The 27,900-nt window shown below is 35.1% G+C and overlaps 1 protein-coding gene across 1 annotated transcript in view; it reads right to left on the reverse strand.

Annotated features, from left to right (window-relative positions):
- Positions 1–27,900, reverse strand: part of LOC136025780 (integrin alpha-PS1-like) — a 136,671-nt gene that overhangs the window by 12,751 nt on the left and 96,020 nt on the right. Inside the window, exons 9-12 of the mRNA XM_065701767.1 lie at positions 27,095–27,324; positions 12,316–12,545; positions 3,234–3,484; positions 98–192 (exon numbers count right to left, since the gene is read on the reverse strand). Of these exons, the coding sequence (XP_065557839.1) occupies positions 98–192; positions 3,234–3,484; positions 12,316–12,545; positions 27,095–27,324 (806 nt within the window). The remainder of the gene's footprint in view (positions 1–97; positions 193–3,233; positions 3,485–12,315; positions 12,546–27,094; positions 27,325–27,900) is intronic.

Genomic DNA, 27,900 nt, shown 5'->3' on the forward strand with positions numbered 1-27,900 from the left:
AATTAATTACAAGAAATCCCTGTTAGGATTGTGGCCTCCCCAAAAAAAAGAAATCTAAATAAGCTTAATACATTGGTTTCGAACAAACTCGACTTACCTTGCTCTGATTTTAATAACAGCTGATTGTCTTCTCTGTAAATTTCTAACATTGCAACGGAATTTGAAACATTTGGCAGTCCCTTTGTCGCAATCCTGAAATTATTGCTCATCAATTAGTTTATAAAAAGATTGACTCTCAACTGACCTAAACTTATAACTTATGAATGAATTCCTAATTATAACTATTAACAGGTTATGTCAAGACTGGACCACCTGATGCCTACAGCTCCTCAATCCAGAGCATCATCACCATGAAGCCCGCCCTCCTTTATTAAATCTGTTATTGTGAAAAAAAAGATAAAAGAATACAGATTATACAGGGCCACTGGTAACTGTTTAAAATGCGGAAGTTGCATTTTCCGATGCAAGGTCCGAAGACAACGCGAGAAAACAACACTTTTTCTTTAAAATTTAAGTTCCTAAGCCTACTGTGAAAAAGTATGCCGAAAATATAGATTTGTTTTGACAAGCGTTGAATTAGAGATGAATATACCTACTTAGTTCGAATAATTTCTGGATTAAAAGTGCCTAAATACTTATTTTGAAACTAAATAATTATAATTTAGTCGCCAACAATGTAAATTGTTTAAAATGGTATGATTAGGTACTTTGAAGTAAGTAATTTATAGGTGGAAAAATTAGTCGTCCCAGAACATCAAAATAGAATAATTTTGGCCCATTTCATCATCCAAGGCCTATTGCTACATGAAAACTGTAATTTTTTAATTATAGAAAATTCTAAAAATTAAATATTTTGTTTCTTTCGAAGCTATGAAGTCTTAGGGCTTCCTCAGTGCGGCATCCTTACTCCACATTCTCAATGATTCCCTCATTCTTACAAATAATTCTATCTAAATAAGTGAAGTTATCCACTTGGTTGATCTTCTTTTCTAACATGCCGTTTTTACCCTTGTTTGGTCTTAATTTAAACAACTTAGTCTTCTTAAAGTACAAAGACGATTCACATAAACAGTTTTTAATCCTTGGGCCCATTTTAGGTCATTCTATACTTGAAAACAATGAATTTCTAAGATTCATCGTTAGGTTGCTGATAAATTAAGAAATTTTTAGGGCATTATCACATGTTAGTCACCAATGATACGTTGAACCATCAGAATATATATACATAGTTAGTTGGTTAAATCTATCAACCCTTATCGTCATTTAAATTCAAACATTAACAATCTGCTGCTTCCCATGAACAACTACATCTTCAAAAAAAACTGCATCTTCTTAAGCTATTTGGTCCCATATGCTTTTAGCTTAGTTTTTGATGATTTTTTCACCTACACTTATTTTCTTCTTTTTTTTCTAATTTGGTAGAACCAAATTTTTTTTCTAATTTCGTACAACCACTGTACGACTGTACATAGAGGTTTTCTTCATTGAACGTTGAAATTCCTATATTTCCTATTTTTTCAAAGATATATACACAGCTATGAAAATTTCCACTTAATCAATTTAAGCAATTATATTCCACTTTTCTTGGTTCTTCAGCATTAGTCCTCAAACTAGAGATGTACTCAGGGGAGAAACTTCGGGGCCTTATCTCCCCCAAAAACCCCGAAGTTTTCCGCAATGTCATCGAGCTCCATTCGGGGAAATAAAGCTGTGAACGTGCCTATCTCAAACCTTGAGCCCTTAAGACCGGATCGATTCAAATTAATTAGTTATTCTGAAAGAATAAAAAGGGCAGATATTTTAAACCTATATTTCCGTTTTGTTATTAGTGTCAATGGTAAATAAAGAGACGCAAAAACCCCGGAGATAAGAAAAAAACTTTTTGTGTTTTTATTCCTTGCATAAATGCACAAATGTAACGGTAGTGACTCGTTAAAAGCGCAATAATGATTATTTTGGCTGAGCTACAACTGAAAACAATTGAACAGCTGTCTAATTGTTATGGAAACTACGCTATTGTTGGGTTCTTGATTACAAGACTATTTGGCCACTGATAATCCCAAACCTGGTCAGCGATGGTTCTGTCAAAGAGATACTAAACTCATTAGACGACTAGTGACTTCAACTGAAGAAAAATCAGAGCGGGGCAAAATGAATTTTTCAGAATATGGGCGGGGAGGGGAAATTTGAAAATACAAAAAAGCAATTTTAATGAAAACATACCCCTTCTCCCCCTGAAAAAATTAGACATAAGGTTGATATGCCCGCCCTTATTTTTGAGACACAAGAATGAAAAAATGACTTTGTGAGCTTCCATTAGATCACTAGAGTCTTTGAATTTTGAGACAGCGGCACTTTTGTGTCTTATTACCTGTACTGCAGAATAAATATTGTTAGACATGTGACAGTGAAGCTGGAGGAGCTTGGAAGTTATTGTGTTACACAACATACATTTTGCAGGAAACCAAAAACAAAGAAAATCTAGATTTTGTATACTATTAAAAAATGGCTGTTAGTAAAAAAAGAAAAAAAACTTTTTTTACGCATCTAACACACAACGGATTTATAGAACCTTTTCACAACTATTTCTGTAAATGAGAAAAAAAGTTTCAACCAATATCTAATGGTATCTAGGAATGTCCACGATCTATCTGAAAATATTAATATTAATATCCAAGATTCGAAAATCTAAAGAGTAAAATATACATAGAAATATATTAAAGAATGACTTAAAAAAGCTGTCATTAAAAAAAAAAATTGTAAGCATCTTTAGAATCAAGTTCAAGGAACAAGAGGCTACAAATATTGTTTTACAAATAAGTTCTTTTAGCGCTCTTTTAAGTTATTTCGATTTAAGAAAATCGAAACTTATCGGAAATGAGGTACTAAATAGTGAAGCTTTCAAGTTTAAAACTATTAATCTGAAAATTTAGAAAATTAATAATGATGCTTTGTTTAAAGCTTAAGTAGACTGGGGTATAGGAGGAGTATGTGCAACTGTGTTGCATAATTTGCAATCCAGCTTCGGCTTGTTCATACTGGATTGACTAAGGGTAATAAAACCTAAATTATAAGCTCTTCTGTTTCTTTGTGAAACAGTTCTTTGTGTTTCTGTTTTTAACGCTATTGAAGTTACTTAACGCCAACAGTTCTTAACGCCTTTTAAGTTATCAGAGCCACGCTGGCCCAGACACTTATGTTTCATTCAGCGCGCAAAGTAGTCTCACACTCACCATTGTTACAACGTGTCTAGTTGTCCCATCTTTATCAACTATAGCTTCAGCCCTCACAACTTCTTCTAGATCTCTTCTTCTTCTTTTATTTAAAGACGAGTCGCCGCTTTCTGTTGCGTTCACAAAGTCTATTAATGGGGCGGGGCTATCTTGAAGTATTAGATGCTCCAAGGGAGTTTCAACAGCTCCGGGTCTTCTCTTCAGCTTTAAATTGTTGACTTGACCTGGGTCCATTAGGCATTCTCCATCACCTAAAAACCGTTAAAATTATTAATTAAATGAAATGCTAATTAATAAGTTAAGTTATAAATAAAGGGAATATGCATGTACTAATATACAACATATACGAGGTTCGTTTAAACAGAAAAATAAATTATATAGTTTACACTCTAAGTACTATACCATCGTTTCCAAACGGGGGGGGGGGGAGGGTTTACATGAAAAATAAAACACTCATTACCTCCTGGACCCATCTCATGCCTATATTAAATAAAAAAAACAAGTTTTTTCAACTGAAAGTAAGGAGTGACATCAAAACTTAAAACGCACAGAAATTACTTCGTATATGAAAGAGGCTGCTTCCTCATCAACGCCCCGCTCTTTACGCTAAAGTTTGACTCTTTCTCTCAATTCTTCTTTCTAAAACAGTAAAAAACTTTAGCGTAAAGAGCGGGGCGTTTGATGTCACTCCTTACTTTCAGTTAAAAAAACTCGTTTTTTTTATTTAATTTCTGAACGTTTTTGAATCAATGCATGTTTTGATTTGGCTCTCCGCAGAGGAATAATCAAAACGAAATTTACATATTTTTTTTTTGGCTCAATGGCTTTCTCATAATTTTGATCGAATGATTTTGAGAAAAAAGAGCGGGGGACGAAGCCTAGTTGCCCTCCGATATTTTGGTTAATTAAAAAGGCAACTAGAACTTTTAATTTTTTACGAATCTTTTTATTGGTAAAAGATTTACGTAACTTATAAATTAGCTTACGTAAAAAACTTTTGTATTCTCATGTTTTTATTACATATATGAGGGGATTCGCCCCATCGTCAGTACCTCGCTCTTTACACTAAAGCTTAAATTTAGTCCCAATTCATTAAGAATGACCCCCTGAATCACAAAAGCCGTAGAATAAGTAGTTGAAATTACCGAAAATACTTTAGCGTAAAGAGCGAGGTATTAAAAGGAGGTGAGCCCCTCATATGGGTAATAATTTCTGTTTGTTTTAAGTTTTATTGCTGTTCCTTACTTCCAGCTGAAAAAGCTTTTTCACTTTTATTTTTTAATTGTTTTTTTTTTAAATAATGCTAGTAAATCTTGCTCTCCCTTCATGGAAATTTTCTTCTCCCATTACAAATTCTCGAAGGAAAGTTCCCCCAGCATATCCCCCTCTTCTCAACCCCTCCCCCAAACCAAAAAAATCCTCCTGAAAACGCCTGTATACTTCCCAATAACCATTACTATATGTAAGCACAGGTCAAAGTTTGTAACTTGTTGCCCCTCCCACGGGGACTGTGGGGGAGTAAGTCGTCCCCAAAGACATAGTTATAAGGTTTTTCGACTACGCTAAATAAAATGGCTATCTCAGAATTTTGATCCGTTGACTTTGGGAAAATAATTAGCGTGGGAGGGGGCCTAGGTGCCCTCCAATTTTTTTGGTCACTTAAAAAGGGCACAAGAACTTTTCATTTCCGTTAGAATGAGCCCTCTTGCAACATTCTAGGACAACTGGGTCGATACGATCACCCCTGGGGAAAAAAAAAACAAAAAAACAAAGAAACAAATAAACACGCATCCGTGATCTGCCTTCTGGCAAAAAATGCAAAATTCCACATTTTTGTAGATAGGAACTCGAAACTTCTACAGTAGGGTTCTCTGATACGCTGAATCTGATGGTGTGATTTTCGTTAAGATTCTATGACTTTTAGGGGGCGTTTCCCCCTATTTTCTAAAATAACGCAAATTTTCTCAGGCTCGTAACTTTTGATGGGTAAGACTAAACTTGATGAAACTTATATATTTAAAACCAGCATTAAAATGCAATTCTTTTGATGTAGCTATTGGTATCAAAATTCCATGTTTTAGAGTTTTGGTTACTATTGAGCCGGGTCGCTCCTTACTACAGTTCGTTACCACGAACTGTTTGAAACCATGATTTTATAGAAAATTTCATTCGGCTGTTTACATGTTTAGGGTAGCTCCGCAGGGACACAATATGGAGAATTCTGGGTTACTTTTGATTCCCTGACAAGATTCTGCAAATGATTATTGTACTGAGCAATGAATAGCTGTCTGCCATGCGGAACGATAAATGTGACCTTACTGAATGGTTCAGTTTCAAGTCTGGTGTCTGGCAAGGATTTATTCTGTACTCAATGTTGTTTGCCAAACTCAGAGACAATATGTTTCAGATGTGCAACTTCACAGGTGGATTTCAACTGGACAACATCTGTACACATCTGTGGCACATTTTATATTACATATGGAAGATCTATGGTCGGCAGCACTCCAGAGGTCATCGTGAAGAAGCTCCGTTGTCGCCTAATACACGAGCCAGATGGAAAGACCTAAGCCCCAGTGAGGTAATAAGTAAAATAGACAATTAGGTGGATAATATGGCCAATAATTTGCTCCAAGATTTGAAACTTAGAACACTGATGCAAAAGTCAAGGATTTATTCTGCACTCAATGTTGTTTGCCAAACTCAAAATTAATATACTTTGGATGTGCAACTTCACAGGTGGATTTCAACTGGACCATATATGTAACGTGTGTGACATTGATTTTGCTGATTACATAACTTTCTTGTGTCCTTTGAGGGAAAAGTTGCAGCAGAACATCGTTGAGGTCACAAATAAAGTGGAGCCGGTAGCGAAGCCAAAATTATACGAGACAATTTCAACTATTATTCAAATTAAGCAGAAAGATAAGAATAATTTAAGCAGGAAAGGTGTGCGAAAGCACAGGATGGTTGCCCCCCCCCCCCCCATTGCACTTCCTGGCTGAAGAGCCATGAAACGGAGATCAGCACCGCCAGTTTGGACCTCAAGGGCCTAGTACCGTCTTACTTACTTACCAGCCTCCCCCTCCAACCCAAACATACACACTTCAAGTTGGAACTGATCTACTTGAAGAGATAGAGGAAATTAAGTACCTTGGGATCCATATCAAATCTAACGGGAGTATTGAGCATTAAATTTCCACGCATACTACACACGTAGGAAGCACTTTTGATAATATCAACAGTTTGTAAGAATAAGGCTTGCGCCATGGAACTGAAGTTACAAATCTTTAGCATTAACGTTTTCTCCGTAATGATATACGTACGTGAATCTTCGGCGTTAATTAAGCAGCTCGAACCGCGAATCCAGGAATTTGAGAACAATTGTCTAAAAAAATATTTTTTGGAATTCGTTGGACTGGTAAGATTACAAACACTTTAATCCAGAGAAAACAAACCAGTCGTCCGTGACTGATAAAATCGCAAGTTGTCGATTGCTACGCTGGGTCACGCGGTCCGCATCGCCAGAGGTCACCTCAATCACGATGTGTGTTTTTGGGTTCCTCTGGGTACCAGAGAGCGTGAACAGCAAATATCTAAAGTAGAAAGATGTAATAATGCGATATAGTTTAGATTATCAATGCAAGATCTTTTGTATACAGCACTCGGGAAGACATCGTGAAGAAGCATCGTTGTCGCCCAATACATGAGACATATGGGAAGACCTAAGTCTCAGTAAGGTAATAAGTAAAATAGACAATTAGGTGGATAATATGGTCAATAATTTGTTCAAAGATTTGAAACTTTGAAACACTGATGCACAAGCCATACCATCGTCATGCCCGTTGATAAGAAGGCCGAGACTTATGATTGACAATCGCTTTCCCTCGATTTTAAAATCACGATTGTACCACAGAGGCATTAAAATTGAAATGGCAAGAAATTTGCTGGAAAATCCTATATAAACAGCAAAGCCCGGGACACTAGGACCCTCTGGGTGCCTCTCAGCGCATCAACACCAGTTTGTCCCAGATACTTTGAGCTAAAACCAGATATATTTTCCCAAATTTATCATATAGATTGGAAAACTGCTGTTTTGAGCTTGCATATTTTCTAATTTCTGAAAATTTACCTTAAATCTTCAATCTGATTGGTCAATCGTAGAGTTTAAACTGGAAAACTGAACAACCTTCAACAAAAAATCCTGAAGGTTATTATTGGCGCTGAAGTGGTGCATCAACGCGACTGTACATAGAGGTTTTCTTCATTGAACGTTGAAATTCCTATATTTCCTATTTTTTCAAAGATATATTCACAGCTATGAAAATTTCCACTTAATCAATTTGAGCAATTATATTCCACTTTTCTTGGTTCTTCAGCATTAGTCCTCAAACTAGAGATGTACTCAGGGGAGAAACTTCGGGGCCTTATCTCCCCCCAAAAACCCCGAAATTTTCCGCAATGTCATCGAGCTCCATTCGGGGAAATAAAGCTGTAAACGTGCCTATCTCAAACCTTGAGCCCTTAAGACCGGATCGATTCAAATTAATTAGTTATTCTGAAAGAATAAAAAGGGCAGATATTTTAAACCTATATTTCCGTTTTGTTATTAGTGACAATGGTAAATAAAGAGACGCAAAAACCCCGGAGATAAGAAAAAAACTTTTTGTGTTTTTATTCCTTGCATAAATGCCCTCTAATGCCCTCTTGCATAATTGCATAATGCCACGGTAGTATTCACAAGTGTGATTATAACGCAGCCCGGGCATAAAAGCTCAGAAGTATCGGCCTAAGGTCTACCTAAAATTTTTAGCTGAGTCGCTTTTAAAGCTACACACAATTGATTGCCCCCCCCCCCCACCAAAGGCATTTCAAATGCCTAAATCTCAAAATCTCAAAAGTAATTTTAAATGCCTAATTGAGATTCTTGTCTTATTTATTGATATAGGTAACAGACAAAAGAGGTAGTTAATATTGTCAAGTAATTTGCTCCCAGTTTTGAAACCTGAAACTTTTAGATTAAATAATAACTTTGTCCAAGAGGTTAGTTAAACTTTAGTATCTCCACATTTTTTGGAACAGGGCGATATTAGTTTTGGCTGCGGCATGACAAACGGATTACTTTTAAACAATAACGATTTTACAGGAGAGTAGAAAATCCCGGATTGTTCAATTTTTGGCTCTTTTATTCTGCCTGTGTTTTTGTGTTTTACGGGATTTTTAAGACGGGCAAATGGATTTCTTGTATTTAATGTAGTCTTATTACATGTTTCTTCCTGTTCTTTCCTGACCACGATGACTTGCGGGGAAGTTGATGTTGAAGTTGATTTTTGAGATGCGAGTTTATTGTTATTGATTTATTTTATGTGTATATTTTGGAATTACATTTTATAACCATAATTAAGGACCTTCTGATTACAAAAAAAGTTTCTTTTAGTGTCACGGCAAAATGAACCTTGAAATAAAAAAAAAATAAAAAAATATATATTTTCCAGCTATTTAAACGAGGGAGAAAATTTTCATTTAAAAAAAAGGGTTCAAAAGATTTACAGAACCAAACAAGTTAAGAGAAACGGATTTAATCAATCAACACACTTTACTTATTGGATTGAGAGGTTCGAGTTGTAGACACGAGTTTTACGAAATTTCACATAATTTTTTTTTATTTCCATAGAAAATGAAAACAGCTCCTAAAAAAAATTACCAACCAAAAAAGTTTTTGAATATATTCTATATTTCTGCATTTATTGATTCTAGATTTAAGCTTCTTCCTGATCTATTTTCCTTCTATTTCAAGATACACTTTGCTCTCGTAGAGTTTGTGTCAGAAGCCAGGTTACTAAAACCCTAATAGATAAATGCTGCTCACGATTCTTATGATAGATGGCATTATAACAAAACATGTTAGGGTAATAAGGTCTATATCGGCTGTGTTAATTCAATAGGTTTTATGTGCTATTTGAATCGAATTAGAGCTTATAGCTCATATACTGATAATCAGCAGACTCATCCATATGGCCCAATCGGTCTTCCCTCATTTATACACGCCTCATATTATTCAGAAGCTTCTAATTTTTTACAAAATACGTTTTATCTCTTGTTCATGCTTCCACAGACAGTTAAAAACTGATGATATTGATATGAAAAAATTTTTACATGTGTATTAAAGGCATATATGTCCCTTTGGAAAAGCATTTTTTGGCTTCCCTTTACCATATTTTTAAATTAATTTTTTTTTTAATTGAAAAAGTAACAATAAGGATATATTTAATATTTTTCCATAGATATTGGAAAATATATTTTTTCAAAACATTGAAAAAAAAAACTCCCATACAATTTTTTTTTCTTGAATTGGCACCACTGAACAATAACCAAAAAGACCAAAACCCTTTTATCGTTTTTTTCAGAAATTTTTATGTCGTATAACAATACGCATTTACTATTGCCATAACTGAATTATCCTAACGCCCCAGAACTTAACAAGCCACAGATGAAAACTAATGCTTTCCCGGCCACTTATTAATTCAAGTGATCATTAGAAAAAATGGCATTAATAGCGATTGCTGAAAACACTTCAAAAAGTGGTATTTAACTTTTTTGAAAAACTTAAATTTACAATTCACCCCCCTGAAATTAAGAAAACTAAATTGTTTGTTATAATCATTTTTATCTTATTTATTTTATTTTTAAGATACGTTGAATATTCTGTTTTCTTGTTCTAAAATGCGTTTTTCGACTAATCTAATAAATAAAAACAGTTCAAAAATGAAGCTTGCGGTTTAAACATTCCCGTTGCATTGTCTCAAATGCCTTGGATAACCCATCTTGAATCCTAAATTATAACCCTGAATAATAACAACGAAAAAGAAAAACTTTTTTTTTGCTTTACCACTTTAATGTAACCTATATTGGGCACAGTAATTTGATTTGGATTTTAACAGCCAAAATGTAAATATTGGGGCAGAAGAAAATATATTCAAAATAAGGCAAAATTTGGAAATTTAAACAGTAGGCTACAGATTGTGTTTTATAGCGACTTAAAACAAAAAAAAGTATTATTTATAAGCGCGTAGAGAAATATTACACATAATTAAAAGAGCTACAGTCAACTCTCGCTAACTCGAAACTCGGACCACGATTTTTCGGCTAACTCGGCTAACTCGGACCACGATTTTTCTTCGAATTACGTATAATTCAACTTATGCATACTTTGGGTTATAGAGTAAGACCAATGAAAATTCGAGTTAGAAAGGTACAAAATTGGTAAATTTTCTCCCTACAGCCACTAAAAATTTAAGATTAGGTTTATTAGAGTATTATAGACTTGACATATCGAAACTTTACTTTCAAATGTTAAAAATAAATTAATGTTGCTAGGAAATGGACACTTGAACATTAACAGAATCTGATACAAAATATGTAAAACAAAGTTATCACGTTGTAACCTGCATATCAGGGTTTCCACTAACAGAGGTCCATTGGAGAAATTTCCGAAATACAAAGGTAAACTTTGACTTGCGTAGGTAAAGTGGAAATGACAACTTATTTACTGAATTTCGAGTTAAAGAGGTAATTTTCGGGTCTCTTCGACTTACAGGGGTAAAATTTTAACCACAAAATTCTTTTGCGTTGTGCGTTGTTTTTCTTCGACTTAGAAAGGTTTTTCAAGGAAATTGAAAATAATTCGAGATATCGAGTATTTTGAGTTATCAACGTTCGATATGTCGAGAGTCGACTGCATTAACTATCCTACTACTTGTAGTCGTTGTATTTTATGGGGTTCAGAGATATTATCCCACGGTTGTCCTCTCACTTAAAATCAATGAGAAAAAAGATATTCAACGAATGACCAAAGTCAATCAAGACAGCACGAAGAATGTTATGCCCTTTTCCTTCCTTTGTGGAAGGAAGATCCCAGAGGAGGCGTCACCTATGTGTCTTGTTTTAGTTAACTCTCAACCAAGATTAAATCTAAAATGAACTTCAGAATTTTCCATACCGGACTATGTAATAGCGGTACTAAAACAACAAGGGTATACTAAGCCCATATGGTAAAAGAGGAAAATAAAGGACAGGAACAGAGTGACAAGTCTTGGAACTATGATTAAGATGCTAGAAATGAGGGCAATGGCAACGGGCAAGTATAGCTGTGAAATGTGGGCACTTCGAGAAGCTTCGTGCATTTGGAGTCAGGGTAGTAATGCCAAACAAACCGGAGTCAACACAAATCGAATACTCCAAATAAAGGTCCCTATGGATATGGGTCGGATCTAGGGGGGTAGAGGAGGCAAGGGTAAACAAACTTAAATTGTAATATTTTAGGCAAAAATTGTAACATTTACATTATTGATGGTACGGCTGGGGACAGCAAAGTCTTCATTTGCCCCCCCCCCCCCCGGAGAAAAATCTAGCCTTGCTAGCAAATAAATCTTCAAGTTATGCACAATTATACCTTCATATTATTTACCATTAGAACATTTTACTGCAAGGGAATGTATAAAAAAAAAAACAATTTTTGTCCCTAATTTAGACCAGCCTAGATCTATTAAATCATAAAAACCACGATTTTCAAAGATTTTTGTTTCGCTTGTTAGGAAATTATTAAGTTTTCACGACAGTGCCCCATTTTTGTCTGTTTTCCGTCCAAAAAATTCAAACATTAACAATTTGTTGGTTCTAAAAGAGAACTACACCTTCCAAGTAAATCAGCACCTTCTTAAGCTGTTTAGTGCCGTATGTTTTTAGCTGATTTCTGGCTGATTTTTCATCCACGTTTCTTTTTTTTATTTTGGCACCCGCTCCTACCAGGAACAAAAAAAAAGGCATATGAAGGTCCTTTTTCATTATAAAGTGAATTTCCTATTGATTAAAAATTTCCTATTACTGATTAATCCTATTGAGTGATTAATTCATAAGATATTTATGGCTATGTAAGTCTATACTATAACTAAATCTGACAATCACATTCCATCTTTACTGTCGGCACTAAGGAAAATATTTTTGACCTTTATAAGAAGAGCGAATGAATTACTAACAAAAGAACAATCAGACAAGGGTATTATAGACCTCTGTCACATCTGCTTACCATCAACAAAAGGTTTTTCTTCCATATACAAGAGCCACTTTCCCTGCTCTTTATGATTTTCCGCTTGATAAGGCCAGCTTATAATTAGTGAGAGGTGGGGCACACGCCATGGTCCTCCATTAAATACCTCAAAGCTGTGTAACACTTGAGGTCCGATTTCATCCCTAAACTTGATGGCAGATTCCCCTCGAATTTCTCCACCGTAGAATACTTGCTCAGGTCTTCCCAATCTGTAATTAGGATCTCAATGATATGAACCATAAACCAAACTTTTTTTTTTTAAGACCAACAAGAAGTACTCAAAAGTATAACACAACGTGGACAAACTGCAAAAAAAATAACAAAAAGGAAAAAAGATAATACATGCCAATAATCACAACAGAAAAAGGAAATTAGCCATAATCAAAACAGAAAAATGGAAATGAACGCTCTTCCAAGCTAAGTATATGGTTCAAATTTATCATTGTAGCAATGCTGGCGGTGTCCAAAAATTTTAAAGTCGAGTTCCTAACACAAAACCGATTTCAATTTTTGGCGTTACTAAGTCAGTGTTGTAAATACACAAGGATCCTACAAGGTTCCGAAAAATATGTCGTTACGAACATTAAATAGTGCCAGGAACGTCAACAAGAGTTTCTTTTTCTGGTCGTGGGGGAGGGAGGGGGTATAACAAATTATTTCAGGTAATAGGGAATAATAATAATAATAAAGTCATTTGACAATTTAAATAAGAAATACCCGGGAGAACCTACGAACTCAAGAAAATTTTGAATTTTGGGGATACGGTCAAGCCCGCCCCCCACTACGTGCGTTCTTAAGTAGAGCGTATTTGAAGTAATCAAAATAGATAACTAATGTATTGGCTAACATAATAAAAACCCAATGAGAGTAAAAAGAGTAAAAATGGCATTCAAAAATAACACATGTTAAAAAATATTTTACAGACACTGAAGAAAACAATTTTCATGAGTGAATTCTTAAGATGAAGCAGTAGTAATTTGGGGCGGAAATAAGCTATAAATTCGAGGTTACGTTTGCACCAATCAGTTGATTGAATTATAAGGGTTCAAATTAGAATTTGAATTAGTAAGGTTGTAAGGTTCGAGCTTATAACTAGAAGGCAGAAGTTCAAATTTACAACTATATATAAACGGCAATGTATACTGCCAATTAACGGTAACCAAATTCGCCGTTTTAGAACTTCATTTTATGGTGTCCTTTTTTGTGTCCATCTCGTAAAATTTGTCCATTGCTAAAAACATGTATCTGCTAATGTTTATGGCTTTCAATTTGGGGTATTATGCAAGAATCTCAGGCTAACAAGTGTACGTATGAATATATGCATTTGGAATTACTGTAAAACTGCTACAAAAAAAATAAATAAAATATCTGAAGAAATTATGTAAAACTGAAATACAGCAAGGTGGTAACCAACAAACAAGAATATTATTGCTAAGTTTAAAACAACTTAACAATAGCACATGCATAGAGGAAAGAGACTTCAGACCCTTACCTTTATCGGATTGTGAGCAGATCTATACACGTAAGTAAGAGTTTACAATTTGTCAATAGATTTATATTACTCATATATACATTTCAGGATTTCTTGACTAATTTTTCCCCTTACCCTGGAGATTTTTAGTGTTCGTTTCAACCTAGTCATATTCTTTATCATCTTTAAGGGCTGGAGAACTGAACTTGGCTTGGAGAACAAATTCTAATTTCCTGTCCCTAAACTGCAACACAATAAAAACTAGATGTTAGGGCTTTCGTAAAAAATGATAAAACTGTAATTTGGTACGGTAGCACCCAAAGGCATATCCAGGATTTTCAAAAATATACATAGGAGGCCTGAATTTTTTCGATTTTTTCTAATGAAGATGAAGTCCCAAATCTACGAGGAGTATTTATTTTTTTCAATATTGTAATTCTATAAAAACATCAAATTTCGTTTTTCAAAATTTACAGGGTAGTTGTCAACTCTTGCCCCCCTTCAATTTACACCCCCGGTCATTATCCTGAAGCTATGTTTAGTACAGTCTATTCGGAAATGACCCGTATTGATTTATGTTTCACCGCGAGAGTCATCAATATTTCATTTTGTTCATTAAGATTTTCAAATTTTCTTTTATGTCTGGCTTTTCAAGTGCCTCATGCCACAAAAAATTCCAGGCTTGATTTCCTCTGTTTCCAGATTTAAAATACAGATTGTTGGAATCTTTGGACTTGAGAATATACAGTAACCATTGAACACCAGATTGAGACTGGAGTGTACATTTCAATTCTAAATTCAAATTCACCAGGAAAAAAAATATGAAGCACTAAGGACAGCGAAAATGAGGCTAAATTGATACAATTCTCCAACTTGATTCAGTGGAAAATCATGCGATCGTAAGGTTATGTAACTCTGCAGTTTTTTAAAGGAGCGAGCCTCACACTTAAACAAAAGAAACGCGGGGGAAGAATCAACAAGGCAAAGGGGAGGGGGCAAATAATTCTTTTGGGGGGCAAGAGGGGTACATATCCAGATAGTGAAGGGACATGGGCATTATAATAGGTATTTTATCCAAATTATTCGGGGGACAGCTCCCCCCCCCAAAAGGACACCCCCTACGAAACTATTTTCGTTTTGAATGTGAAGTTGTTTTGAATCAGCTGATAGCTAATATTTGAATCTTTACAAACGAAAAGGGTTGTCAAATTTCAAGCGTAGGCTTTTTTCGCGAAAATGTTAGTAAAACTAAAGTTGTAGCCAAACTAATTGTTATCAAAGTACATTTGCTGCATATTAACAGTTGTACGTTTAAATTCTGAGAAAAATATAATGGAAAAAAATCGTAAAATCCTGAATTTTTGACACGGGTTCAAAAGGCCTTCCGGCTTAGTGCATAACTTCAGAAGAACAATGTTTATGTTAGGGATCATCAAGAGGAAAATTTGTTGAAGAGAGCACATTTTTAGGCATCGAACCACCCTTGAGATTAACTCTAGGCCTCTTCCCTTGAAGCTTCAGCTTTGTGTTTCTTCATGCCACATCGTATTATGCCACACGATTATGCCACATCGTAACAACTTTGGAAGCTTTTGCTACCTTGATTATATCAAACATAAACTGAAGTTAAAGTTGACAGAGGTATATGAAAAGATCGAAAGGCACATGAATGACTTCTGAAACAGTATTACCAAATATGCAGCATTAGATAAGAGAGCCACTCTTTTTAGATCTTATCCCAGTCTAAAACGCGCAGATGGCACTGGCAGATTATAGTGAGGACTCCAAGCCCCCAATATTTTTTTGACCGCCCTCATTCCTTGTTTTTTTTTTCTATTTTTCACTCTTTCCTTTTACAATCAGTAAGTCAAATTGGTCTATTACTAACGCCCTTGTGACATTACCCCCCCCAAGATTTTATTTATTAGCACCCATGCCACATTGCCCCTCCCTCCCAAGATTTTGTTCCAAATCCACTGGAAGGTACGGCTTTTCACAAAAACGCTAGAAAAACCTACACAATATGACAATACTATTTTCATAAGTATACAGAAGAGACCTTAATTTTGTTGGCTAGAGATATTAGAATGGAACTATTGGGCAAGGCCGTAGGCAGGATTTTTGGCCGGGGTTTATTCTTGTTGGAGGGGGTACAAAAAAAGCTTTACAAACACCTCGAAAATCTGTTAATATGTGTTTTGGTAACCTTTTTCGGACAAAAAAATTAAGGGTGAAAGAGGGGTTCGAACCCCTCCCCCCTCGATACAGTCTTGCACACGAGCAAGAGTTTTTCACGAGAGGCAGGAGGGGATACTCAAATTTTGAAAAATCAAACTGTTCATGATAACAAAATCTATGTAAGGAGCGATCCGGCTCAATAGTAATCGAAACTCTTAAAACAGAGTTTTATACCAATATATACATCAATAGAATCGACTCCTATGCGGAGTTCAAATATTTAAGTATTATTAAGTTTGGTCTCACCCAGTAACGTCTACGAGCCTGGGAAAATTTGTCAGATTTTCAAAAAAAGGGAGATTCGTCCCCTAGAAGTAATAGAATTATAATGAAAATCCCAACATAAGATGCAGCGTATCAGGAAATCCTATAATAGAGGTTTCAAGCTCCTTTCAAAAAAAATGTGCAATTTTGTATTTTTTGCCAGAAGATTGATCAAAGATGCGTGTTTATTTGTTTCTGTGTTTTTTTAGGGGTCATCGTGTCGACCCAGTGGTCATAGAATATCATGAGAGTGTTCATTCAAACGGAAATTAAATGTTCTTGTGTCCTTTTTTAGTGACAAAAAGATTGGAGGGCAAGTAGTCCCCCTCCCTTACCCTTTTTCCTCAAAATCGTCCAATCAAAATTTTAAGATAGAAATTTTGTTTATCATAGTTGAAAGACCCGATAACTATGTCCTTGGATGCAACATGACCCCTCCCCCCACTGGACCAGGGGAAGGGTCATTAAATTATAAGTTTTGCCAATTGTTTACGCATTGTATTTGTTATTGGGAAGCATGCATACATTTTAGGGTTGGGCGAATTGTGCGCGCCTGATGTAAACAATATTGTCTCAAAAGATTCAAAACCGAAAAAAATAGTATCGCCTTCCAGCCATCAACTTGTTCATATAAATGAGTTATACGTGGTTTTTTCTTTGAGTTAGACAAATTTTTACCAAGGGTACTGAAAATAATTCGAGATATCGAGGATTTCGAGTTATCGAGGTTCGAATTATCGAGAGTCGATAATTCGCCTTCAATCCATCAACATGTGTATATAAATGAGTGTCAACATCAAAAGCCGTAATGATTGTTGTGTGGTAGAGGATGGCTGTGAGAAGGTCATTATAGTTCCCGTATTCAGCTGTCTCTACTTTTCGACGGGTCATTTACCAACATTAAGAGTAAACATAACATGAAAGTGATTTATAGAGCGCTAATACCCTTTAAGGGATTAGAAAGGTCTTAGAATGATTATTAGAAAGAAGCATTTTGTCGAACAATGTGTCTGAGAAGTTGCGAAATTGGTATTGGAAGTTACCAAAATTGCTGAAGTGATCTACCTAATTTGTACATGCATTATCACTGCTAACCTCAAGAGATAGGAAGGGGTACAGAAAACAAAGAGAGGGAGATAGGAAGAGAGACAGAAAATCGAAGAGTGAGAGAGAGAAACAAGGAGATAGTGAAAGGGAGATAGGACGAGAGTGGGAGAAAGAGAAAATTATAGGCGTTTGAATTTTGTTATAGTAAATTCATCGAGGGGTGCCCATTTTCGACGATCGTACGTAAGTAGCACCCATCACAAGCAACAGAAAGTGAAACGGCATGCAGGAAATATACCTTGCGGTGCAGAACAAGTGACACTCCAAGATGTATACCAGATGGAGGAGACCGGGTGAACCCCTGGCCCAAGCTCCTATGCGTCTTACACTGCCTGATGTATTGTAAACGTAACATTTCTGACAAAAAAGGGCATAGTGAACATATACTCTGTAAGTCGAAGCCTACTCATGATTCCATTCTGGAGAGGCCTATTTCATTTGTTCTTCTTTCAGAAGGAGCGAGTTAGACAATTGAAGATACATTTATAGCCAGCTAATACAAAAAACAACAACATTTTTTTTTTTCAATTTTGCGTGGAGAGATTGTCTGAAATCCTGAACGATATCTATGGTGACGCTGCTTACTTTAATTTCAAGGCTGATAAAAAAATGAAGAAAATCAAATATGAAGAAATTTTAGAGAAATTTCACAAGGCCTAGAAAGTGCTGACCCAGAAGCTAATAACATTATAATCAAATCCTTAACTTTTAATATATTCATTAAATCCCCTTCATCTGTAGGAGTGTCAACTGGGCTGGGGGAGTCACTTGTCCACTAAAATGCTTTGTCTCTCCCCACTTAGATTAAAAAAAAAAAAAAAAAACACTGTTATTTTCGTGAGCAAACTGAAAATTTATCCGAACCTAGATTTTTAAAGACATTAGCCCCTCCCCTACATTACTGTGAATTGACACCAATGCTCTAACCTGACCGAGAAAAAAACCATCTGAAACGGAGTAGAAAGCGGCATCCTTTAAAAAGGTAGAAATTAATGAGTCATGGACCCCTCACTGGTAATTTGCTTAATGAAGGGCAAATTTGAATTCTCCTTAGCACGCTGTTATTCTACTTCTCAGGATGGTATAAGGAGCCTCAATCAATAATTAATGTTTAAACCCCCAGTTGTTTCGAATTGTCTTGATACCTATGAAGTTTATTTATTTTTGATTTTCTGAGAATTCAATTAGTAAAGCGTATTTGAAAACACTTCTGCCTAGTTTTTTTTAATTAAAAGTCTGCAATTAAAAAAGCTATTTAGTAAATACTGTTTATGTTATTAGATTGAACATGAAATGAGTATCGATTCTTAGTCGTTTGAAGCAAAGAACCGACTGGTTTATGAGATATGAAGTTCTTTTTTGCAAAAGACATACGAGATTTGTTAAGACATAAGACATTAGAAGCAAAAAACCGACTGGTTTGTAAGGATCAGGATTTTTTGCAGAAGACATAAGAGATTTGCATAAGACCTAAGACATTGGAAGCAAAAAAACCCAACTGGTTTATGATTATCAGGATTTTTTGCATAAGACACAAAAGATTTGTATGAGACATAAGACATTAGAAGCGAAAAACCAACTGGTTTATGAGGATCAGGATTTTTCTGCAAAAGACATACGAGATTTGCATAAGACATAAGACATTAGAAGCGAAAACCGACTGGTTTATGAGGATCAGGTTTTTTTGCAAAAGAAATAAGAGAACTGCACAAGACATAAGACATTAGAAGCAAAAACCAACTGGTATATGAGAATCAGGATTTTTCTGCAAAAGACATAAGAGATTTGCATAAGACATAAGACATTAGAAGCGAAAACCGACTGGTTTATGAGGATCAGTTTTTTTTTTTGCAAAAGACATACGAGAATTGCACAAGACATAAGACATTAGAAGCCAAAACCGATTGGTTTATGAGGATCAGGATCTTTTGCATAAGACATAAGAGATCTGCATAAGACATAAGACATTAGAAGCAAAAAACCGACTGGTTTATGAGGATTAGTTTTTTTGGAAAAAGACATACGAGATTTACATAAGACATAAGACATTATATGCAAAAAACTAACTGGTTTATGAGGATCAGGTTTTTTCGCATAAGACATAAGAAATTAAAAAAAGACATAACACATTAGAAGCAAAAAAACGACTGGTTTGTGAGGATCAGGATTTTTTTGCAAAAGACATACGAGAATTGCACAAGACATAAGACATTAGAAGCCAAAACCGATTGGTTTATGAGGATCAGGATCTTTTGCATAAGACATAAGAGATCTGCATAAGACATAAGACATTAGAAGCAAAAAACCGATTGGTTTATGAGGATTAGTTTTTTTGGCAAAAGACATAAGAGATTTACAGAAGACATAAGACATTATATGTAAAAAACTAACTGGTTTATGAGGATCAGGTTTTTTCGCGTAAGACATAAGAAATTTGCAAAAAGACATAACACATTAGAAGCAAAAAAACGACTGGTTTGTGAGGATCAGGATTTTTTTTTGGTATAAGACATAAAACGTATTTATTTAGGAAAAAAATCTTTAACAACGGAGTAAATATGTTAGAGACGTATTTTCGCACAATTAAGCGCAACTGTAATTGAAGCAAATAATACACAGTACGCACATATCAAAAATGGATAGAAAATAGTTGTAAATTCTCAAAATTTCAAGTAAATGTGTACTGTGCAGTTGTACATACTTCTTGAATCTGAGTCGAGTAAAAAGCAAGCTGTGTTTATTAGAATAACCATTTATTGGTTATTAGAGTTATATTTATAGTGGTTTATTAGATAAACCATTTTATTGGGTAACGATGGCTTGAACAATACCTTATGCATAATAAACTGTATTTAAATAACACTTTTTTTAGTTTTTGCCTTTGGACCCCCTCCCCCGAGCAAAAAGGTAGTGAGCCCCAAAATACATTATTGTAGTCGGTCAAAAGAAAAATCACAATCCCTTCAAGATTGCCCCGTTTTATTCCCAAGGCGGGGGCATCAATTCACAAAAACTTATCTGGGAATGTATTAAAATATAGGAGGGGGGCAAAATTGTAATTTTTTCCAACGAAAATACCAAAGGTAAGGCATTTTTCAATGAAAATATCCCGAAAGGATGCATTCTGAAAATATAGAGGGACATAACATCTCGCAGGTATATCCCTCCCCCCTCGCCGATTAATGCAATTACGTAAAAGCTTCCTTTAATCTGCCCTACCATTCACAATAAATGAAAAGGATGAATACTGACTTCCCTTTGAAGGTTTAGTTGTCTGCGGGAATCAGAAGAATGTTAATGTCTTGATCTTGCGGACGAAAAGCGTTGTCAAATCTGACTATCGATTCTTGCTAATTAATTTACCTTCAATTTCTACCCCATTCTTAAATGGAGTCGAAATTCTTCACTCCTACCTCAAATGGAGCCTTTCCAAAGCAGCCTTTTCATTTCTACCCCAAATGAAGCAGATTGCACGATATCAGCAGTTGTAATAAGCAGGATAATATCAGGTTGAAATCAGTAGCCTAATAGTTCCTCAGAAAAAGAAATGTTCCATTTTAACTTGAAATTACACTGCTCAACATTGCTGATGTGCATAACATGCTCTATTTCAAAATTTCTGAGAAAACACAAACAGAAAATGTCTTCGAAATGTTTCAGCATTTTCAAAAAACCCATGATATCATTATCATACGCCCCCATAACAATGAAACATTTAATGAGCCATTTCACGCTTACAAATCACGCAATTCAAATAAGTTCATTAAGGATCTCAGCTGAGACATGTATTTTTTTTTTCCATGAACGACAAAAACTAGACCAGTTTACAATTAAATTTCTAATTACATGCTGCTTAATCAGCCATTTTATCACGATTCTGTAATAGGAAACTCGACCATTATAGTAGTAAGTTTAATAAAGTTACTGCATCACGACTACTTTTCAACGACATTATTTTATATTTTTCCCACGCTTAAACTCAGGCACGTACATGAGTATGTCTGTTTAGAATTAAAGTGTTTGCTTATTGAAAGGTTTTTCAGTTCATTTTCAACAACTGTATTAAAAATATTTTTCTTTCTTATTTTACATTTTTCTCAGATTCTTTTTTTGATTTATTTAACTTTCATTAATGGAATTTTATTTAATGTAACATCAAATAAGAATGTTATCCTGAAATAATTATTATTAATTTATCACAATTTTTATAATACGCAAAACCCAGCCATTGTTGGGAGTAAGTTTAAGATAGCTACTGTATCATGACTGCATATAAACATTTTTTCACGCTTAGACTGAGCCACGTAGACAAGAGCCGTAGTTAGGGTTTTTCAGCACCCGGGGACAACGTCCCAACCATCATTCCCACAACGTAAACAGATCATCGTATTGGCAATGCAACTCGGTTTACTGCCCCTCAGAGGGTGCAACTGGGGACAGCCGTCCTTCCTTGCTCCCTCTGTTTATGCCATAGATGTAAACAGGTGTAACTTTTTAGAATTAAAGTGTGCAAATTATAATGGATTATTTTTCTGACCTACTTTCAGGGGAGAATCTCCAACAATTTAATTAGGGGGCAAGAGGGGTCCATATCCGGATTGTCTAAGGGCATGGGCAATATAATAATTCTCTCTCAAAATTATTGGGGGGGGGTAACTGCCCCCCAATAATTGTGGAAATTTTTTTTGCATGCTGTCTTGTTTATTCTTTACTGAAATGTTATTTTTTTAAAGTTTTGGTGTTCCAAGTCATGATTCATCATGAAATGTATTGTTATGTATGTTTTAGGTTGCATATAAGTTTAATTCGGCACACGGTTTCACACCTAATCTTTAAATAGTAAGCAACCAAAAAAAAATCATTTTATTATTCATTCTATTTCATTTACAGTTTTTATATTTTTCGTTGTCCTTCTTTACTAGCCTAATCTTGCAAGCTAAAATTTTGGCTAGGTTCTGCTGATTGACTTGTAATAAAATATTGCACTACGGTACTTATGTATTTTCAAAATGCACCCTTTCGGGATATTTTCATTGGAAAATGCCTTACCCTTGGTATTTTCGTTGGAAAAAATGACGATTTTGCCCCCCTTTTATATTCTAATACATTCCCAGAATGTATTAATAAATCTATATTTTAATAAATCTTGAAGAAGTATTTGAAAAGATAACCATAGTTTTGATACATATGATCAGGGATACAAATTCGCCAAAAATTAGGAGGGGGAGCAAATATTTTTTTAGATTACTTTAATGAAGATACTAAACACATGACATTTTTTTTTTAAATAAATGAAGGTGTGTGTGTTTTTTTCCATTTTTAAATGAAAATATTTAAAAAACTACTTTCAAAATCCAGGAGGGGGAACTCGCCTTCCCCCTACATTCCTCTTTTGTAGGTCCCCCGCTTATGATGTTTCGTCAGTTTGTTTCTTGTTTTTATAAACCTTTTTAATTTAGCCACTGATGAATTGTTAGTAGCTCCCCTCCACCCCTCACTAAATAAATAAACATAGCTCAGTATCTTTGATTATCCCAAGAGGGTACCCACTGTCAGCCACTTTGTGTGCATCTCAGAATGCCTCGTGTGACGCACAGTTTTGCCACGCTCGGCACACTTCCCAAACACTTAGCATGCACTAACTTGATATCTGAAAGTGGCGTCGCCCGTATTATCCATTGCTGCTAAATCCACTTGCTTTGTGTTCAAATCCAGGTCAAATTAGCCCTTGTAATTTCATTCCATCAAAAAACCTTAAAAGGTGCATTTGAATATTAGTTGTATAATTTGTCTATGCTGTAGCGTAATTAATTACTAGAATTTTTAGCACTACGGTATTTATGTATTAGGCTATACCAAACACAATAGAGAAGTTTGCTGATTGTAAGATCTAAGAAAACCGGTTGCATAGCCACAATGACAAATGACGGGTAGCAGAATGGATTAGACTTGTATAACTTGGGCTATATGTTTGCACATGGGGGGGGGGAGTAAGGCTAGGTTTCTTTATGTCCTCCCCCCCTAATGCGCAAATATAAAGTCCAAATTATATTATGATATAAACTTAAGTATTATATTTTCATCTTGTTTTGGGATATTTCAATATGATTAACCTAACTTTACTTCTTGGGTGTGTTTGGGCATACTTCTTCAAGATTTATGAAGGAGGGGTAATAGAAGCTTAATGGTAAGAAATGAAATTCCTGCCAAGTTAAACAGCTACTTAAGGTCATTTGGAAGCCATGGCATCACATCCATCAATTGTTACCATCTGGCTTACATAAAAGCAATGACCTACAATCAAATACCCACCCTTTTTATTTTTTATTCAAATTCAATACCTGTAATTCAGTACTTCAGTGAAGATGCCGACAAGATCAATTACAATTTAATATTTACTCCTTTCAACTGCCATTCAATGTCTTTTACCAAAAAGGTTTGTATCAGCAATCCCCTTTTATATTTAAAGACAAACTAGGGGTTTCTAAGTCGCACAAAAGTAAATGTAAAAGGTGAAGAACACGGCATCTCTGCCGGTGTTGATGATCTCCGTTTAATGATTCTTCAACCAGGAAGTGCTATAAGGAAGGGGTCGGGCCAGCCATCATGTGCTTTACGAATGGAATATCTAAAGCCGAACGGGCCAGCCATGACAAAAACAAAGAGAAATCCCAAGATGACGAAAACAGACGGGACAACGACCAGTAGAAGGAAGAGGCAAACTAAAACGGCGCGGATATTTTGCCTGTTTAAAACAAGGTGTCTTCAACGCTAAGAACAAGGGTAAAATCTGAACTAACCTAAGATTGAAAACAGTCTAAAACCAAGAAATGAAAAAAACAAACAAAAAACAATATTAATATATATGATTTACGGGAAATTTATTTGCATGGGATTAATTTGATGCTTCCGGGTATTCTACAAAATAGTAACCCAACCACAATATTTCGAGTGGGAGTATATATAGATAAATCTTTAATAAGAAGAAAAAGTTTTATATGATTAATTTCTTTTGTAGTTAGATTAGGTACTTTTTGCGTTGAATTCTGTTTTTTTGTGCGTGTTCGTACTGTTGTTAATTTCCTTGCTTGTTTGTTATTTATTTATATTTTTGTGTGTATATGGCCCACGGGTTTTTGAAATACACCTATCTATCTATATACAATTGTTGCTATTGTGATTGAGTACCATAGAAACTAAATAGAGTTGCTGCAATGAGAACACTGAAACGATTGAAGCGGCTTAGTTTGAGTGGCGGGACTTTTAATTCAAACTTTCCAAAGGAATTGATAAATTCCCTTTGGGTTGATCAATCTAATCAGCTCAAAAAAAGACGTCCTAAAGTCATCAGACAAGAGAGGATGGTTAATCAATCATCATCATCATGATAAATTTTCTTTGAAGTGCTGCAGCTGATTTAACATTCTGTGTCAAAATGTGTCTCTCTTATATTTTCAGTAGCTATATATTCAGAGGACAAATCGAAGCCCAAAAAGCTATAGTCTCTTCTTCAATACACTTCATCAATGGTTTGAATTCGCCCCCCTCCGTGATCCTTCCTTACTAGCTAAATGACTCCATAAATTATATAGGGATTACAACTTAGTGGGTGACGTCAGGCCCTGCTTCTTTCAAATATCAAGGTAATTGATCTTTTTACACAGTATTTGGGTAAAATTCGTCCGTCTGGACTCTCTTGCTCTTTTTCTCTTGTCTATCTCTCTCCCTCTCCTTCACCATCTACCTCTCTCTCCCTTTCTTGTCCTCAAACAAAACGAAAACATAGAAAAACGGGTATACCATCTTAAATAAGACAGAGAAAAAAAAAGTTTGAATAATAAGAAACATCGAATATTCTGAGTTTACGTCCGGAAGCCTTTATCAACAGAAAAAAGTAAATAAAAATAAACCAAATTAAATAGAGCATATCAATAAAAAGAAAAACAAAACAAAATCCAGCAAAATCAGAATAAACATGCTGTCTTTCTGATGAGCTGTATTACAATAATATAACAGCGAAAACATAATTCCTTTTTGAGGAACCGTGTCCTGATGTTCATTTTTCAGTATTTTCGCTTTGTTTTATTAAGGCAGCGTGGTCTAAAAATTACCGCCCCCCCCTGCCCCCCTCTCTCTCTTTTTGGCTTGCGCGCTGTCGTTCACATTTCCAGAAAATATCTATTATGAATCCCATTGTCGGTTGTCTTATAAGCCGACAGAAGGGTCAAATTGGTTCAGTTCAATTTAAATGTTTCCAATTTGCAATCTAATCATAGAAATGCTCTGAGGTTATAAGGCTAATCCCATCTGTCTTCAAAATGTCAAGAAAATTTTACATTTGCTGATAACAAAGGGCAGTAGTTACACGTAATTAAAAGAGCTTAAATCTTAATCCTATGATGAAGAGGGAGAAAAAAAATGTTTTACAAAAACAGGGAGGGATTGGTAATTTAGGCATGCACTAATCAAGACCATACCCAACTAAATAGGCAGTGATCCCACCGTCCCCAATTTTTCTAAAATAAAATAGCGTTCTCCCGAATTTCCCTAAGGGAAAATCAGGTTCCCACTAATTTCCACAAAAATCACATTTTTCCTGGAAAAAATTGTGTTTCCCCGAATTTCTTTGAGAGAGGTTATCCCAGGTTTCACCAAAAATTAACAATTGTAAGTACAAGAACGCCAATACAAAGTACAAATCGTTCATTTCAGTTATCGTTAACTTCCCTGAAGATTTCCGAGAAACCAATTTTGCTAAGGGGAAATCGGGGAAGCCCCCAAAAATTCAAGGATAGAAACCCTATCCTTAGGGGTATAAACCTTTCTTTTTCTGTAGCACCCTTTGACAACTTTTAAACACACACATAACTACAGAACCATTCTATCAATATTTCAACTTGGACAGCGTTTACTGCAATGAATGGGTTAATTTTTATAAAAAAAAAGATTATAGAAATTATTATGCATTTAAAACGCAGGTTGCACTGAGCCAGCTTGGTTTTATACGCAAGACTCTAGCTTAACATGCTCTATATTGTCCGCATCACATCTAAAGGTTATATCAGACATTTTCAAACTTTTTCGATAGTTGCCAAAAATCCTTTAAGCTGCTCTGAAATGGGAGAACGGCAGGGTAAGTTATATTCAAAGTAAGGATAAGTTCAAGACAGGGTAAGGTCGATCATCCTAACCCATATTGGCCAGCTGATCATACTTTTGAGAAAAGCCTAGCAAACGATTTTTGGTAGCTACTTGAGGAGTGTAAAAAGGTACAATACAATCTTAACACATGAGAGCGAAGACATTTCTAAAATGTTTTTTTTTTTATTCCTAAGAATGGATTTCCCCGGAAACAGATAATACTACATGGTTGTCTGAAGAAGAATTAAAACATAGGAGTAGAAATTGGCTGAAAAAGCCTCTGATAATTCGTTAAGCAGAAAAATGGGCAAAAACCCACTGATGAGGAGGGGTTAATCTTTCCTCTGATCTGACCAACTCTATTTACCAATTTTTATTCTACGTTACATGGCGATGGAATTTCTCACGACATAATTTGTTGAAGTTCTCTGTCTTTTTGCCATCGTTGGCGCGTTCATGTTCATCACTGTTTTTTGTTCACTGGAAAAAATTGCCAGTTTGAAAAACAGGTCTAGAAACGAAAATTAAAACACTCACCCTCGGACAGACACCTCAGCTCGTTTGACAACCCTCGCTTCTAGCTCCAAATCTCCTTGAATACTTTGCTCGTCCGAAGTAGTGTTTGTCCATATTTTAAATTCAATTCTGTCCCCAAGTTCACCAGGACTAAACCTTAGACGCAGTGAATTCGACTCCTTTTTGAAAGGATTTCCAAGGGAACAAGTGACTAGCGTTGCATTGTAAAGATTACAACTAATTTTATTGCCCTAAAAAACAAGTGGATTATTTTTTTTGGCTTTGAAGACATATTGTCATACAATTGTCATAAACAGAACAAAAAAAACACAAAAAACTGTGAAAGTCTCTTTCCCTAGCTGAAAAAGTCTAAAACCTACTGCGTCATTGGCGCTTTACTGAAAAAGGCACTTTAATACAAATAATTTCTTACGTATTTCCTACTTACTACAACATTGAGAATAAAAAAAATTAAATTAAAGTAAAATCAAATTTTGAAAGGATTGGCTTTTCAGCTCTTGCCACCATTGTATATCAAATATTTCATTTAACGTTATTTCTTCCCAAGACCGTTCACGACAAATTTAGTTTTTTTTTTTCACAGCAAACAAGAATTTAGCAATTGACTCCTTTCCTAACTTTAAAAATCTAAAGCCTATTGCGTCACTAGCGCTTTATTGAAACTGAGTTATATTACAAATATTCTCTTTTCCAGTTATTTCAGCATTGAAATGAAAATACGTATTACACTATTCACATTTTACTTATTCAATTAGAATCAAACCTTTAGCCTCCTCCTAGTATATTAAACACTAAATGCATATTAA

Source organism: Artemia franciscana, chromosome 4 (genome assembly GCF_032884065.1).
Source record: "Artemia franciscana chromosome 4, ASM3288406v1, whole genome shotgun sequence".
NCBI classification, from domain to species: domain Eukaryota; kingdom Metazoa; phylum Arthropoda; class Branchiopoda; order Anostraca; family Artemiidae; genus Artemia; species Artemia franciscana.